Source organism: Nicotiana tabacum, chromosome 18 (genome assembly GCF_000715075.1).
Source record: "Nicotiana tabacum cultivar K326 chromosome 18, ASM71507v2, whole genome shotgun sequence".
NCBI lineage: Eukaryota > Viridiplantae > Streptophyta > Magnoliopsida > Solanales > Solanaceae > Nicotiana > Nicotiana tabacum.
This window is the reverse complement of record NC_134097.1, coordinates 1,905,497-1,921,914: the sequence shown is the minus strand read 5'-3', so window position 1 is coordinate 1,921,914 and position 16,418 is coordinate 1,905,497. Positions and strand designations below refer to the sequence as shown.

The 16,418-nt window shown below is 41.0% G+C and overlaps 1 protein-coding gene across 2 annotated transcripts; it reads right to left on the bottom strand.

The window, feature by feature from the left end:
* Window positions 1–75: 75 nt before the first annotated feature.
* LOC107774575 (preprotein translocase subunit SCY1, chloroplastic-like) lies at window positions 76–16,001 on the bottom strand. 2 transcript variants are annotated; one of them, XM_075236534.1, is made up of 8 exons: window positions 15,708–16,001; window positions 4,190–4,332; window positions 3,714–4,099; window positions 2,822–3,121; window positions 2,638–2,730; window positions 2,002–2,125; window positions 1,298–1,461; window positions 76–523 (listed from the first exon to the last, which is right to left on the bottom strand). In XM_075236534.1, exons 1-8 carry the CDS (start codon window positions 15,923–15,925, stop codon window positions 296–298), a joined length of 1,656 nt encoding a protein of 551 aa, XP_075092635.1. In that variant the 5' UTR covers window positions 15,926–16,001; the 3' UTR covers window positions 76–295. The 2 variants fall into 2 exon arrangements, with proteins under 2 accessions (XP_075092635.1, XP_075092636.1); XM_075236535.1 differs by having other exon boundaries at window positions 76–414.
* Between the last annotated feature and the right edge of the window lie 417 nt (window positions 16,002–16,418).

Here is a 16,418-nt window from a genome sequence, read left to right as displayed (position 1 = left end):
GCTACGCCAACGTTCCCCTTCAGAAATGCAGGGTAGAGACTAAATACAAAAAATAAAACACAAAAAAGATGGCAGTTTTGTGTCTGCATTTTACAGATCTAAGAAACATGTACATCTAAGTTGTTAATACAGAGACTACTAGAATACATTGATTAAGACAAGTAGGGGGCAGGGGAATCAAAAGTAGAGGCTCTCGCGTCCAGATCAAACTCAATGAACTAGTTTGTATTCCGGCTTTTATGTTTTCTTTATGTATTACAGGCTCATTTCTCCAGCTTTAACCAGATGTCTCGACTCAATATTTATTATCAATGTCGTAAAACTCTATGTTCTTGTACTTTTGGGATATAATCTCCGCTTGCACTTTCCTTGCAGTGTCTGTAGCACAACCCACGAGAATAAGCACTGACGTCCCTGCAAAGCCCCGGAAAGCAGTGAGGTGTGTTGCCTGTTCAATTACAGCAGGGCCAGCAGCAAGAACTGCCAAGAATGCAGAACCAAGAACTGATATCCGGCTGAGTACCTGTAATCCCCCGTTTTAAGGCATAATGAAATGACGAAGTACTTTGATCTTTAAATCATAGTTAAACTATTTGATAAGATTACCATGTGACGGACGGTGTTCATGTACTATTACATATGCAATACATCAGTTACTTACCTATTCTAGAGTATCAAGTATACACTAAGAGAGACTATCTTTTACAAGAAAAGAAATGGGAAAAGTAAGAAAACCCCCGTAAATCCAAATCATATAGAAGGTTGGCTACTTTTAACAATATAGGGAAATATATATGAATCTCAGACAAAGCATTTGAGCTTTATCCAGTCTGAAAGTTAACTTGGATTTGTGTTACAGACACTTATATTGTCGGCATATATATGAATGAATATACACAAGTTTTTAATGGGCTAATTTGAACTGTGCCTAAAATGAGAAGCCAATGAATATTAGCCCTGCCTGCCCACCCAAATCTGTGTGGGTTGGCGGACTATATTTTCTTGAACTACCTAATTGTGACTTATAGTACTTTCATTTTTAGAAATTTGAAGAATCTATGTCCAAATTCAAGTGTTTTGACCATCGCGTCTATTCACATGAAATGGGACAGAGGGAGCACATCTTATATATAAAGATCTAAATAAATCAACAGTTTTCTGTTATCTCCAACCACACGCTGAACATGACTACTGTCTTATAAGAAAGAGTGCACGTCCTGCTAGATTAGAGAATCAAGAGACGCAATGAGTAGAAAGAAAAAAAGGCCATCACGGAAACCAAAGAAGGCAATAATACCGTCTTGATGAATGCTGCTGTGCTTTTACCCGGTCGAACAAGTGGGATTGAGGCACCTTGTCGCTTCAATTGTTCGCTGACATCATCAGGGTCCAATTGCAGGAATGTATAATAGTAATTGAAGAAGGCAATCAACAAAACATTTGCCGGGAGATAGTAAGAACCTACAAAGGAACATCTGTTTGGTCAAAGCCCTCAAAATATTATAAAGCGAAAATAAGTCCACACATGCATGAACAGAAAGAAATGCACTGTCAATAATGAACTATTTCTCCACTTGTTTTGCTTATCTCCTTTTCGTTGAAAATACAAATACCATTTTATCTTTAACCTTTTCTTTCCGAAATTATGGTCATCGATAATCTCTTCAGAGAGAAGAGTTAGGAAAAGACCCTACGTAAAAATCAATATTCCTCTGTAGTCGAGTACCACCTATTCCACCTTAGAAAAGTCATTTTTCAGATTCTGTCTCTAGTTGCTCTATCTTCTACGTAGTACCACTAACTCAAAAGTATTGCACAACAGGTTTTACAAGACTACACCTCTTCGTTTAAGGATAGTCGTCAATTTGTTTCAAAACTTTAGTACATCAGGACAGGGAGTGTATATGCACTACAAGTTCAAAGGTAGTCGAGTTTAAGGCACAAGCTTTATTCAGTGGAAAGTGCATGTGAAGTGAGGAAACTGCACTATCTTTTACTTACCTCCAGGGTTTAAACCTGCTGCAGCATTCCTCAGGAAACCTACACCAGTGAAACGTGCCAGGGTGCCAGGAAGGGCTAGTGATGATGTAGAGAAAATAATCGGCATTACTCCTGTACTGTTCACCTGACCATTGTAACTATAGTCATAAGTTGTATCTAAGAAGGATCATAATTTACTAACTGTACAAAGAACTTCACTGCATGCTTCCATCAAAATATAAGGATTAACGTGAAACAATGGCTCCCCTTGTCCCTTAGCCGATGTGGGAGACTCAACACCCCTTCACACACCCAAGTCTGCCAATTGGAGCATGAACAATATAATACGGGGGCCCAACATCGATGAAACAAAGGACTGGGATGGGTCTGGCTCTGATACCATATTGAATTGTGTGACCATATCATCTAAAAGCTTAAGCTGTTAGAGAGAGTCCCCTCAACACTACTTATCGCATGTCTAACCACTAATGAAACAGCAGGAAATTTTAAACAAGTAGCTAAGTGACTTCCTCCATAAGGAAACAGATTTCAACCCTCATTCTTCTCATCCAAAGAAGAGCTGATGCCCCACTCTTCTTAAGGAGTACAAGCCTTCAAAACTAACTAAACGAAACAAGAGAAGAAAAGAATACTAACTTTAAACGGTAAGTATGCAGATTTTTGAAGTCCTCCACCTGTTCTGCCAGAATATCTTGATGCATAATTTAGCGGAATTTTCCTCTCTGCTTCCTGAAAATCTTGGCTGAGAGCACTGTTAACAATTTCCCTCAAAGGCATGACAAGAAGTTAAATGTTACGTAACCTAGAAATAAGAACATACCTGTACATATACAATGCTAAGGACTAGGAGGAAGAACGAGACTAGGATGCCGACAAGCCCAACATAGTTACCATCTTGATATGCTTGTGCGACTGTCCTACCAAAGGATGCTGGCAAGTAGGAGATGATATTTGTAAAGATCAAAAGGGATGTACCATTTCCAAGTTTTAAATCAGTGATTCGCTCCCCAATATACGTCGTAAGTACAGAGCCGAGGGTCAAGAGAACAATAGAAGAAATTGCCCACTGGGTACTGAAGTCATTGACATAAGGTCGAAGGAATAATACTTGGCCAATTGCCTGCCGCAGAAATTAAAGATAAGTGTAATTTGCCAATCGACTCTGTATTTATGCATGAAATGCAATTCTTCAACCACAATGTACAAGTGAGAATCAAATTCAAACAAACTACTACTACTCAATTGTACAGGAAATATCTCATATAGAGAATGCTTCTTCATTCAAGTAATACTCCTACGTTTCATCTAATGTGCCGGTGTTTGACTGGGCACATAATTTAAGAAAGAAAGTATGACTTTTACAGCTTGTGGTCTTAAACATGCCATGACATTTCATTGGCTATAAAAGATTGTCATTAAGGGTAAAATGAAAATTTTAAGTTAATTTCTTTTCAAATATAGATAAGTATCATTCTTTTTGTAACAGGCTAAAAAGGAAAGAGTGTCACATAAAATGAAACATGGAAAGCCGAGGCGAATCCATGATTTAAGCTCTATGGGTTCATATCTACTATTTGTTGCAATTTTAGAGAATTTTTAGACATAAATTTATGCTTCACGTCGAAAGTACTGGGTTCAGACGAACCCGGTATCGATGTGTTGCATCCGACACTAAGGGAGAATATCAGTTTTTCTAGGAAAAACAATATTACCTGTACTACAGCAAATCCAACAGAAGCATAGCGAGTATACTGAAGAACTTTCTTTCTTCCAGCTTCACCTTCTTTTTTCTGAAGGTCTTGCAACTTGGGGTAGATTTGAGCAAGAAGTTGAAACACAATTTGTGCATTGATGAAGGGAACAATACCTAGCGAACATATTCCAAGGCGACCTATGCCTCCACCAGAAAAGGAATCCAAAGTACTTAATATACTATTCTCATCTAAATTTCCAACAAAGGCCTCCCGATTTACTCCACCAAGCGGTACATAGATTCCGAGTCGAGACAAAGCTAAAAAGCCTAATAGCTTTAGAAACTTTCCTGGTAATGGACCTTTGAAGAAGTCCCCAAAATCAATGCTAGTATCTTCAATTGCAGCTGTCAGTGACAAGAAATTCTAATCAAAGGCTAAGATATGTGGGTGCAATCAACAACGTAAAAACACAATTTTGTAGATAGATATGCTACCTGCGAACCCTCGAGCTGATGAAGTTTTGTCTTTCCTAGTATTTGAGGAACTTTCAAATGTCTCAAAGAACAAGCTCACCAAATTATCCCAGGATGATTTACCTGAATTGATACCCAACGGATCAAATACTGAACTATCACAGCTGGAGAAAGAGGATATCAGTCAGAAAGAAGAAAAGAGTAAAGGTTATGGAAATTGGTACAAAACTAATTAAATCGATGAAATGGAGCAACAGAAGATAGTAGTGCAAAAAGATCAAGGAAGGAGAAAGCTTATGTGAAACAGAAGATAACATTTTAAGATTTCATGCACAACCCCAACGACTTCACAACCGCAAAACCATAAGAAAGAGTAATGAATATGATCAAGACAATAGAACAGAGAAGTTATATTCAACCATTACAGACTTTGATGTCCCCGATAAGCATATATTTCTCTAGTTCAAGTTTGGGAGTTTTTTCTCTTTCTTTAGTGAGCAAGAGTCATAAGGTGGATAGCCTTTTTGTCGAACGGCCAAAGTTAAAAAAGAAAAAGAATAAAAACTTTCACGCGCAACTTGAATCTTTCAATAAGTCGCAACCAGCCTTTTCTTTATATATCCATCTGGTATCCAGTACCCATTGTCAAGGCACATTAAAGGGGAAAATGCCTCCTACTAGGGGTTTCTCCATTTCTAAGGCTCGAACTCGAGACCTCTAATAAAGGGTGTACGGATCCCATCCATACCACCAAACCATTTGGTCTACGCTTTCTCTAGATTCCCCTTGCATAAGACTTTTTATTTTGGTTTCAAGATAAGGGTCCTTTAGACCAAATTTCATATTAATTACTCCTATGTTTCCTCTATTGTTCTCTAATAAAAGTCTGTAAGGTCTCTAGTATGTTAGAAATTTGTTGGACTTCCTCATTGAAAAAGAAAAGAGAGACTACTTATTTCACATTCTTTAACTGCTGTGAGAAGGCACGGGAGAAAATATATTATTGATATTAGATGATAAATACAATACAAGAGGTCCCTATTTATAGCTATACACTACAAGGAGAAATTACTCCTCTTCCAATGTGGGACAAGACTACACTATACATATCTGTAAACTAACACTCCCCCTCAAGCCGGTGCATACACATCATATGTACCGAGCTTGCTACACATGTAGCTAATACGAGAACCAGTAAGAGACTTAGTGAAAATATCTGCTAGTTGATCATTCGACTTTACAAACTTTGTAACAATATCTCCTAAAAGTATTTTTTCTCTAACAAAGTGACAGTCGATCTCAATGTGTTTAGTTCTCTCATGGAACACCGGATTTGACGCAATATGAAGAGCAGCTTGGTTATCACACACTAGTTCCATCTTGCAGATTTCTCCAAACTTTAACTCCTTGAGCAACTGCTTGACCCAAACTAACTCACACGTCGCCATAGCCATGGCCCGATATTCGGCTTCGGCGCTAGATCGAGCAACTACATTATGTTTCTTGCTCTTCCACGAGACCAAGTTACCTCCTACTAGAACACAATATCCAGACGTAGAACGTCTATCAAAAGGTGATCCTGCCCAATCAGCATCTGTGTACCCAACAATCTGCTCGTGGCCTCGATCCTCGAATAGTAATCCTTTGCCTGGAGTTGACTTTATATACCGAAGAATGCGAACGACTTCACCCCAGTGACTATCACAGGGAGAATCCATAAACTGACTTACAACACTCACCGGAAAAGAGATGTCAGTTCTAGTCACTTTGAGGTAATTCAATTTGCCAACCAATCTCCTATATCTCGTAGGGTCTCTAAGAGGCTCCCCTGTTCAGGCAGAAGCTTAGCATTCGGATCCATAGGATAGTCAATAGGTCTGCAACCCATCATTCCAGTCTCCTCAAGAATGTCTAAGGCATACTTCCGCTGTGAAATAACAATACCTGAGCTAGACTGAGCGACCTCAATACAATACAACAACAACAACAACCCAGTATAATCCCACTAGTGGGGTCTGGGGAGGGTAGTGTGTACGCAGACCTTATCCCTACCCTGGGGTAGAGAGGCTGTTTCCGATAGACCCTCGGCTCCCTCCCTCCAAGAACTCCCCACCTTGTTCTTGGGGTGACTAGAACTCACAACCTCTTAGTTGGAAGTGGAGGGTGCTTGCCACTAGAGCGACCTCAATACCTAGAAAATACTTCAACCTGCCCAGATCCTTAGTCTGGAAGTGCTGAAAGAGATGTTGCTTCAGATTAGTAATACCATCCTGATCATTGCCTGTAATAACAATATCATCAACATAAATCACTAGATAAATACACAGATTAGGAGCAGAATGCCGATGAAACACAGAGTGATCAGCCTCACTACGAGTCATGCCGAACTCCTGAATAATTGTGCTGAACTTACCAAACCAAGCTCGAGGGGACTGTTTCAAACCATATAGTGACCTGCGCAATCTGCACACACAACCATTAAACTCCCCCTGAGCAACAAAACCAGGTGGTTGCTCCATATAAACTTCTTCCTCAAGATCACCGTGGAGAAAAACATTCTTAATGTCTAACTGATAAAGAAGCCAATGACGTACAACAGCCATGGACAAAAAGAGACGAACATATGCTACTTTAGCCACGGGAGAGAAAGTATCACTATAATCAAGCCCAAAAATCTGAGTATATCCTTTTGCAACAAGACGAGCCTTAAGCCGATCAACCTGGCCATCCGGGATGACTTTGACTGCATAAACCCAACGACAACCAACAGTAGACTTACCTGCAGAAAGAGGAACAAGCTCCCAAGTGCCACTCGCATGTAAAGCAAACATCTCGTCAATCATAGCATGTCGCCATCCTGGATGAGATAGTGCCTCACCTGTAGACTTAGGGATAGAAACAATGGACAAAGAAGATATAAAAGCATAATGAGGTGACGACAGGCGATGATAACTTAAACCGACATAATGGGGATTAGGATTAAGTGTGGATCGTACACCTTTGCGGAGTGCAATTGGTTGACTAAGAGGAGACAAGTCCGCAGTAGGTGCAGAATCTGATGCGGGGCGTGAATCACCTGGGCCTGATGCTGGATGTGGACGACGATGATAAGTCAAGAGTGGTGGAGCTGCAGAAGGTTGAGCTGGATTATGTGGAGGAACAGGAGCTATAGGTGATGGAGCTACAACTGGAGCTGTAGGTGGTGGAACTGGAGCTATAGGTGGTGGAGCAACAACTGGAGTTGTAGGTGGTGGAGCTGGAATGACTGAATCTCCAAAAGATGAAACTGGTAGTACCTCAGAAATATCTAAGTGATGACCTGAACCTGTTTAGTATGATTGGGTTTCAAAGAAGGTAATATCAGCGGACATAAGGTACCGCTGGAGGTCAGGAGAGTAGCATCGATACCCCTTTTGTGTTCTCGAGAAACCCAGAAATACGCACTTAAGAGCACGATGAGCTAACTTATTTGTTCCTGGAGTAAGGTTATGGACAAAACAAGTGCTTCCAAAGATACGGGGTGGAAGAGAGAACAAAGGTAAGTGGGGAAACATGACAGAGAATGGAACTTGGTTTTGGATAGCTGAAGATGGCATACGATTAATAAGATAGCAAGATGTAAGAGCTGCATCCCCCCAAAAACGCAACGGAGCATGAGATTGTATGAGTAGGGTACGAGCAGTTTCAATAAGATGTCTATTCTTTCTTTCAGCTACCCCATTTTGTTGAGATGTGTACGGACAAGATGTTTGATGAATAATCCCATGAGATTTCATAAACTGCTGAAATGGGGAAGACAAATACTCTCGGGCATTATCACTACGAAATGTACGAATAGAAACCCCAAATTGATTTTGAATTTCAGCGTGGAAGGTCTGGAAAATAGAAAACAGCTCAGATCGATTTTTTATCAAAAATATCCAAGTGCACCTAGAATAATCATCAATGAAACTGACAAAGTAGCGGAATCCCAAGGTGTAACTGACCCGACTAGGACCCCAAAGATCTGAATGGACTAAAGTAAAAGGTGACTATGCTCGATTATCAAGACGCTGAGGGAAATGGGAGCGGGTATGCTTACCGAACTGACATGACTCACACTCTAGAGCTGACAAGTGAGATAAACCAGATACCATTTTCTGAAGTTTTGACAAACTGGGATATCCCAACCGTTTATGTAATAAATCTGGTGAATCAGTAACAGAACAAGTTGTAGAAGGAAGACAAGATGTGAGTCCAGTGATTTAGCAAGGATAAGGTAATAAAGTCCGTTTGATTCACGCCCGGTACCAATGATCCGCCCTGTACTATGTTCCTGTATAAAAACATGGTCATCAAGAAATAAAACAGCGCATTTAAGTGATTTGGCTAAGCGACTAACAGCTATGAGATTAAAAGGACTATTGGGAACATAAAGGACTGAATCTAAAGGTAAGGAAGGAAGTGGGCTTGCTTGACCTATTGCAGTTGTCATGGTTTGAGACCCATTGGCCATTGTGACTTTTGGAAGAGATTGAGAATACGAAATAGTAGTGAAAAGAGATTTGTTACCAGAAATATGATCTGATGCACCTGAATCAATAACCCAAGACTCAGCGGATGAAGATTGGGAGAAATAAGTCACACTATTACCTGTTTGAACAACAGAAGCTATCTCAGAAGATGTCTGCTTACATTCTTTATACTGAAGGAACTCAATATACTCTGCTAAATAAACCATCCGACTATTCAAAGCATCGGTTCCCATGTCGCTACAATTTGTAGTAGTAGGGTTAACTTGAAATAGTGAAAATAAGTAACTCCTGTGAGAAAGCTGAAGAAATAGCTTGAAAAACACTGTTTACAGCAGGAAAACAGAACAATGTTCTGTGCCGGAAATACTGTAGCTCGCCGGAAAATTCCAAAGTTGTCGGAATTTGTCGAAACCATGATGGATAGACTCGGAATGTGTATCAGAGAAGGGGTCGAGTGTGTGACATGGAGAAAGGGACCTCGTCTAGGGGGGGTGGGGAAATGGGGGCTATTGTTGCTTATGGAAGTTAAGATCCTTTCATGGAATGTCAGGGGGATGAATGACCCAAACAAAAGGGCCATCATCAAAGTGGGAGTTAGGTGGGAGTTAGGGAGTGGGGTGCCAATCTAGTTTGTTTTCAGGAGACTAAAATGGAAGTTTTGTCGGATGCGATCGTGAGAAGTGTCTGGGGAGGTAGTTGGGTGAAATATGACTGGGTCCCTGCAGCGGGAAGTGCCGGGGGCATTCTACTTATGTGGGATGATAGAAGTTTGGAGGTAAAGGAGATTAGGAAGGGAGCTTTCTCTTTGGCAGCTCTCGTCAAAGATAGAGTGAGTGGGGTGGAGTGGGGATTTGGGGGCGCGTATGGGCCGGTAGGGGAAGGGTCCAAAGTGTCTTTCTGGGAGGAACTTGCTAATATTATGGGGGAATGGGACATTCCATGGGTTCTAGGGGGAGACTTTAACACAATTAGATTTCCGGAGGAGAGATTAGGGTGCAATTTGATTTCGAGGGCCATGGAGGAGTTTTCTGACTTCATCAAAGATCACTTTCTCATTGATCTTCCTCTGTCAGGGGAAAGGTTTACTTGGGCCAGGGCGGAGGATTCAAACTCAAGGTCCAGACTCAATAGATTTCTGATATCGTCCTCCTGGGATGAGCTGGTGCCGAATGTGTTGCAGATCCCTTTACCTAGGCTGTCTTCGGATCACTTGCCTATCTTGCTAGATGGATGCAGAGGGAGGGGGGTCCGTGCTCCCTTCCGGTTCGAGAACATGCGGTTGAAAGTGCCAGGATTTTGCGACAAAGTGAAAGAATGGTGGACCAACTACGGGGTATCAGGGTCACCCTCATTCCGTCTGTCGAAGAAACTCAAATTGCTCAAGGGAGATATTATTAGGTGGAACAAGGAGGTCTTCGGGAGGGTGGAGGTCAAAATGAGGGAGCTTATGCATGAATTGGGGGAATTAGAGAGAGGGGAAGGGGCGAGGGAGCTAGATGAATCTGAGAAAGTGAGATTGGGGGAGGTTAAGAGTGAAATAGTCGAGCTAGCAATAGCTTAGGAGACTAGTTGGCGACAAAAATCAAGGGCGCTCTGGTTAAAGGAGGGGGATTCGAATACTAAGTTTTTCCACAGGGTTGCGATTGCAAATTGAAGGAGAAACTTCATACAGTCCTTAGTTGTAGATGAGGTGAGGATCGAGGGAGAAGAGGAGGTAAAAGGGGCGATAGTGGGGTTTTATGAGAACTTATACAAAGAGAAAGTTAGTTGGAGGCCTACTTTGGGGGGAATAGAGTTCAACCACATAGGGGAGGGAGACAATGAGTGGCTAGAAAGAGCTTTCGAGGAGGAGGAGGTGCACGATGCTGTGTCGAGCTGTGATGGTGATAAGGCCCCTGGGCCTGATGGTTTCTCCTTGGCCTTCTTCCCGCTCTGTTGGGACACTGTTAAGGGGGAGTTGATGGAAGCCATCGAATACTTCCACGTGAATGGTGCTTTCGAGAGAAGCATCAATGCTTCTTTTATTACCATTGTGCCTAAGAAAGAAGGCGCATCTTGTATCAGAGACTATAGGCCTATCAGTCTAGTGGGGAGCATTTACAAGATTATTTCTAAAGTGCTCTCCAACAGACTAAAGAAGGTTCTTGACGTGTCTGTTTCGTCCTCCCAGAATGCATTTGTGGAAGGTAGGCAGATCCTGGATGCTGCTCTGGTGGCAAATGAACTTGTAGACTCCAGAAGGAAAAATAGAGAATCCGGATTACTGTGCAAGTTGGACCTTGAGAAGGCTTTCGATCATGTCAATTGGGAGTTCCTGGACTTCATTATGAAACGGATGGGGTTTGGGGAAAGATGGATCAAGTTTTGCATTTCATCAGTCAGATTCTCTGTCCTGGTTAATGGTAGCCCGTGTGGTTTCTTTGGTAGCTCCAGGGGGCTCAGGCAAGGTGACCCCCTATCCCCCATGCTATTCATTTTAGTGATGGATGCTCTGAGTAAAATGATGGATCGTGCAGCGAGTGGAGGCTTCTTGAGAGGTTTCTCAGCTCCGATCGGGGTGCTCAGTGCCCGAAGGGTCTCTCATTTGCTTTTTGCGGATGACACCCTAATTTTCTGTGATGCCGATATGGATCAGTTGACCTGCCTGAAGCAGGTACTGCAGTGGTTTCAGATAGTATCAGGACTCAAAATCAACCTCAGCAAGTGTGAGATTTTCCCGGTGGATGAGGTTGCTAACATTGATGCTTTGTCTCATGTTCTCGGATGCAAGATGGGCTCTCTCCCCACTACCTACCTGGGTCTACCATTGGGTGCTTTGCAAAAGGATACTACTGTTTGGAATCCAGTCATTGAAAGGGTTGAAAAACGATTAGCAGGCTGGCAGAAACGGTATTTGTCAAAAGGCGGTAAGAAAGTGCTTATTAAAAACACTTTGTCAAGTATCCCTACCTATTAATTATCCCTGTTGCAAGCACCTGTGAGCATCACAGAAAAACTGGAGCGGCTTCAAAGGAATTTTCTCTGGGATGCGGCAGATGGAACTAGAAAGTTTCATCTAGTGAATTGACAGACAGTCACTTCCCCAAAGAAGTGGGGTGGACTTGGAGTAAAAGATCTCAGGGTATTCAACAGAGCTTTGCTGGGGAAGTGGTTGTGGAGATTCGGGGTAGAAAAGCATGCTCTATGGAGGGAGGTCATAACAGAAAAGTACGATTCCACGGGAGGGGGTTGGAGGACCAAGGCAATCACAGCACCGTTCGGGTGTGGCATGTGGAGGAACATCATGAAGAACTGGGAAGCTTTTTATGGCAACATCACTTACAAGGTGGGAGATGGAAGGAGAATCAGCTTTTGGAAGCACAGGTGGTGTGGAGAGGCTACTCTGAGGGTCTCTTTCCCCCACGTCTTCAGAGTTTCAAACCAGAAGGAATTGATGGTCCAACAAATTCGCAAGGAGCATGAAGGGGGATAGTATGGGACCTCTCTTTTAGAAGGAACATGCAAGATTGGGAGATTGCGGAGCTCCAAAATTTGTTGGCACTGCTATACGGGCAAGATATGCCCCATCCATCTTATGATTCTTGGAGATGGGGGTTGCGTGATGATGGCTTGTTCACCGTAAAGTCCTTCTACCAGAGTATGTTGGTGAGACAGGAGGCTACTTTCCCATACTCATCGATCTGGATTCCTAAGGCGCCCACGAAGGTGTGCTTCTTTGCATGGCTAGCAGCGAGGGTAGTGATCTTGACATCTGAAAATCTGCGAAAGAGAGGAATTACACATGTTAGTTGGTGCTACATGTGTAAAAGCTCAGGGGAAGAAGTTGATCATCTTATGCTGCATTGCCCTGTGTCCTGGGGTTTATGGAGGGCAATCCTGAATCTTTTTGGTGTTCAATGGGTGATGCCAAACACTGTAAAGGAAATGCTATATAGCTGGGCCGGTTTCCGTAGAAGAAGCAAGCAAAAGGCGTGGAAGTTCGCCCCGTTAGCTCTCATGTGGTTAGTTTGGGGAGAGAGAAATAGGAGAGTTTTTGAGGGGATTGAGTCTCCGTTTTCACATCTTAAGAATAGTCTTTTATCTTTGATCGCTTTTTGGTGCACACATGTAGCACCTACTTGTGTAGAAGATTGGGCGTCATTTGTAGAGAATCATGTTCTGATGTAAATTCTCTACTTTTTGTATACTTCTTGTATGCGGGAGCTTTTTTTCTCCCTTTTGATTAATACAATTTACCTTATCAAAAAAAAAAATCAAGACGCCGAGGGAAATGAGAGCGAGTATGCTTACTCGCTGACATGACTCACGCTCTAGAGCTGACAAGTGAGATAAACCAGTTACCATTTTCTGAAATTTTGACAAACTGGGATGTCCCAACCGTTTATGTAATAAATCTGGTAAATCAATAACATGACAAGTTGTAGAAGGAAGACAAGATGTGAGTCCATGTGATTTAGCAAGGATAAGGTAATAAAGTCCGTTTGATTCACGCCCGGTACCAATGATCCGCCCCGTACTGCGTTTCTGTATAAAAACATGGTCATCAAGAAATAAAACAGCGCATTTAAGTGATTTGGCTAAGCGACTAACAGCTATAAGATTAAAAGGACTATTGGGAACATAAAAGACTGAATCTAAAGGTAAGAAAGTAAGTGGGCTTGCTTGACCTATTGCAGTTGCCATGTTTGAGACCCATTGGCCATTGTGACTTTTGGAAGAGATTGAGAATACAAAATAGTAGTGAAAAGAGATTTGTTACCAAAAATATGATCTGATGCACCTGAATCAATGACCCAAGACTCAGAGGATGAAGATTGGGAGAAACAAGTCACGCTATTACCTGTTTGAACAATAGAAGTTATCTCAGAAGATGTCTGCTTACATGCTTTGTACTGAATGAACTCAATATAATCTGCTAAAGAAACCATCCGACTATTCAAAGCATCGGTTCCCAAGGTGGAACTGACCCGACTAGGACCCCAAAGATCTAAATGGACTAAAGTAAAAGGTGACTATGCTCGATTATCAAGACGCTGAGGGAAATGGGAGCGGGTATGCTTACCGAGCTGACATGACTCACACTCTAGAGCTGACAAGTGAGATAAACCAGATACTATTTTCTGAAGTTTTGACAAACTGGGATGTCCCAACCGTTTATGTAATAAATCTGATGAATCAGTAACAGAACAAGTTGTAGAAGGAAGACAAGATGTGAGTCCAGTGATTTAGCAAGGATAAGGTAATAAAGTCCGTTTGATTCACGCCCGGTACCAATGATCCGCCCTGTACTACGTTCCTGTATAAAAACATCGCATATAAGTGATTTGGCTGAACGACTAACAGCTATGAGATTAAAATGACTATTGGAAACATAAAGGAATGAATCCAAAGGTAAGGAAGGAAGTGGGCTTGCTTGACCTATTGCAGTTGTCATGGTTTGAGACCCATTGGCCATTGTGACTTTTGGAAGAGATTGAGAATACAAAATAGTAGTGAAAAGAGATTTGTTACCACAAATATGATCTGATGCACCTGAATCAATGACCCAAGACTCAGAGGATGAAGATTGGGAGAAACAAGTCACGTTATTACCTGTTTGAACAATAGAAGTTATCTCAGAAGATGTCTGCTTACATGCTTTGTACTGAATAAACTCAATATAATCTGCTAAAGAAACCATCCGACTATTCAAAGCATCGGTTCCCATGTCGCTACGAGATGTAGTAGTAGGGTTAACTTGAAATAGTGGAAATAAGTAAATCCGGTGAGAAAACTGAAGAAATAGCTTGAAAAACACTGTTTACAGCAGGAAAGCAGAACACCGTTTCTGTGCCGGAAACACTGTTCACGCCGGAATCTACTGTAACTGACGAAAAAACTCAAAGTGGTCGGAATGAAACAAAACCAGTGAGGGTAGGATCGGAATTAACAGGCGATCCTACTGTTCAACTGAAACTTTTTCAAAATCTGGCCAGAACAGTGCTCACGCGCCGGCGCGTGGGTCCGATCTCGCCGGAATTTTTCTTTTCTTTTCCAGGCGCGTGAGGGCGCGTGGACGTGTGTTTTCCGGTGGGGTTGACTGGGGTTTGGTCGCCGGAGCCTGAGGAGTCTTGTGGTGGTGTTTGTTTTTGCACAACACAAACAGAAAGTGATTTGCTTACGGACAACCTTCTAAGTCGCCGGAAAATTGCACGGCGAAGAGGTCTTTCTTCCCGGATGTCGCTGGAATGATGCACAGCGACGAGTTTCTCACTAATGCTCTGATACCATGTGAGAAGGCACGGGAGAAAATATGTTATTGATATTAGATGATAAATACAATACAAGAGGTCCCTATTTATAGCTATACACTACAAGGAGATATCACTCCTCTTCCAATATGGGACAAGACTACACTATACATATCTGTGAACTAACAACTGCAAAAAGCCTTAAAAGCTCCATCCTAGCAATAGCACCATTTCACAATTGTCCAGAACTAGTTTTGAGAATTTTTCAGGAAAAACTAATCCAAGACAGTATTTCAAACTCAACATGAAAGTAGATATTACAATCCCAGAAAGAAAAAGCAACACAGAAGTCTTAAATTTGACGAAATTAGAAGCTCGAAACAGGAATTATCACAATAAACAATCGGAAAGTTCAAGACTTTTTTCCAAAAAACAAATGAATTAAATGAAAGTAAATACTATAACCCCAGATAAAGTAAGTAAACAATTAAAAGTCTTTTTCTATAACAGTTGCTTACACGAAACTACATTAATTCTATTGATATACCTCCCACCAGCAAAGGTACCCGTTACAATAAACAATGAGAAAGTTCAATTCTTTATCTTCACAACATATCTTTTCAATAAATTAGAAGTTTTAAACAAGACCCATTACAACAAACAGTGAGAAAGTTCCAATCTTTATCTTCAAAACATATTTAATCAAATTGACATATTTATCAAAATTGAGTAAAATTCAAAGCATATAAGAGCAAAAAGAACAAAAAGGTATATTTTAATTTCAAGAATTTGTACCTATTTGTGGAGTGAAGAAGGCCAAGATTCCATGTTGGGGCAGTGGTATTAGTGTTTTTTCTATTAAAACTGAGGCTGCTGGCTTTACAAATTGGAGTGGACCTATTTACCTTTAGAGAGTGTAGCTGCTTGGAATTATTATTATTAGTAGAAATGAGAGAATTGAAGAGCAGAGAAGAAGAAGAAGAAGTAGCAACTTCTCTGACTGTTATCAACATTATTATCCTCACACCCTGTTCTTTTTCTATCTTTGATTTTATTTATGGATATTAGGATTCTTGGACTAGTCAGTTGGAGTTGAAGTAAGAAGCTTATTATATACTTTAGCTGTTTCTGAGGTATATAGTTTCATCGATGATCACTTGGCCCCCTACAGTTTAGAAATATTGGTTTTTGGCTTATCTAGTTTGAGAAAGTTGGTCATTCAAATCCATCATAATAAATGCTTACAGACAGTAACATGTAGGATTTCAATTTTCACCTATTAGCTTATTAAATCAACTCTTATTAGCTGATTAATTCAAGTTATACTTATTTTAAAAAATATTATAATTAGAGTATAAATTATGCCAATATCTACAACGATATACTCAACATCTTTTAGAAATACTTTTAAAATAATACTTAATAATTATACTAATATACATAATCTAATAATAATTTATATAATTTAAAAAATTATATTTATTGGATCCTAAAAGTAATTTATAA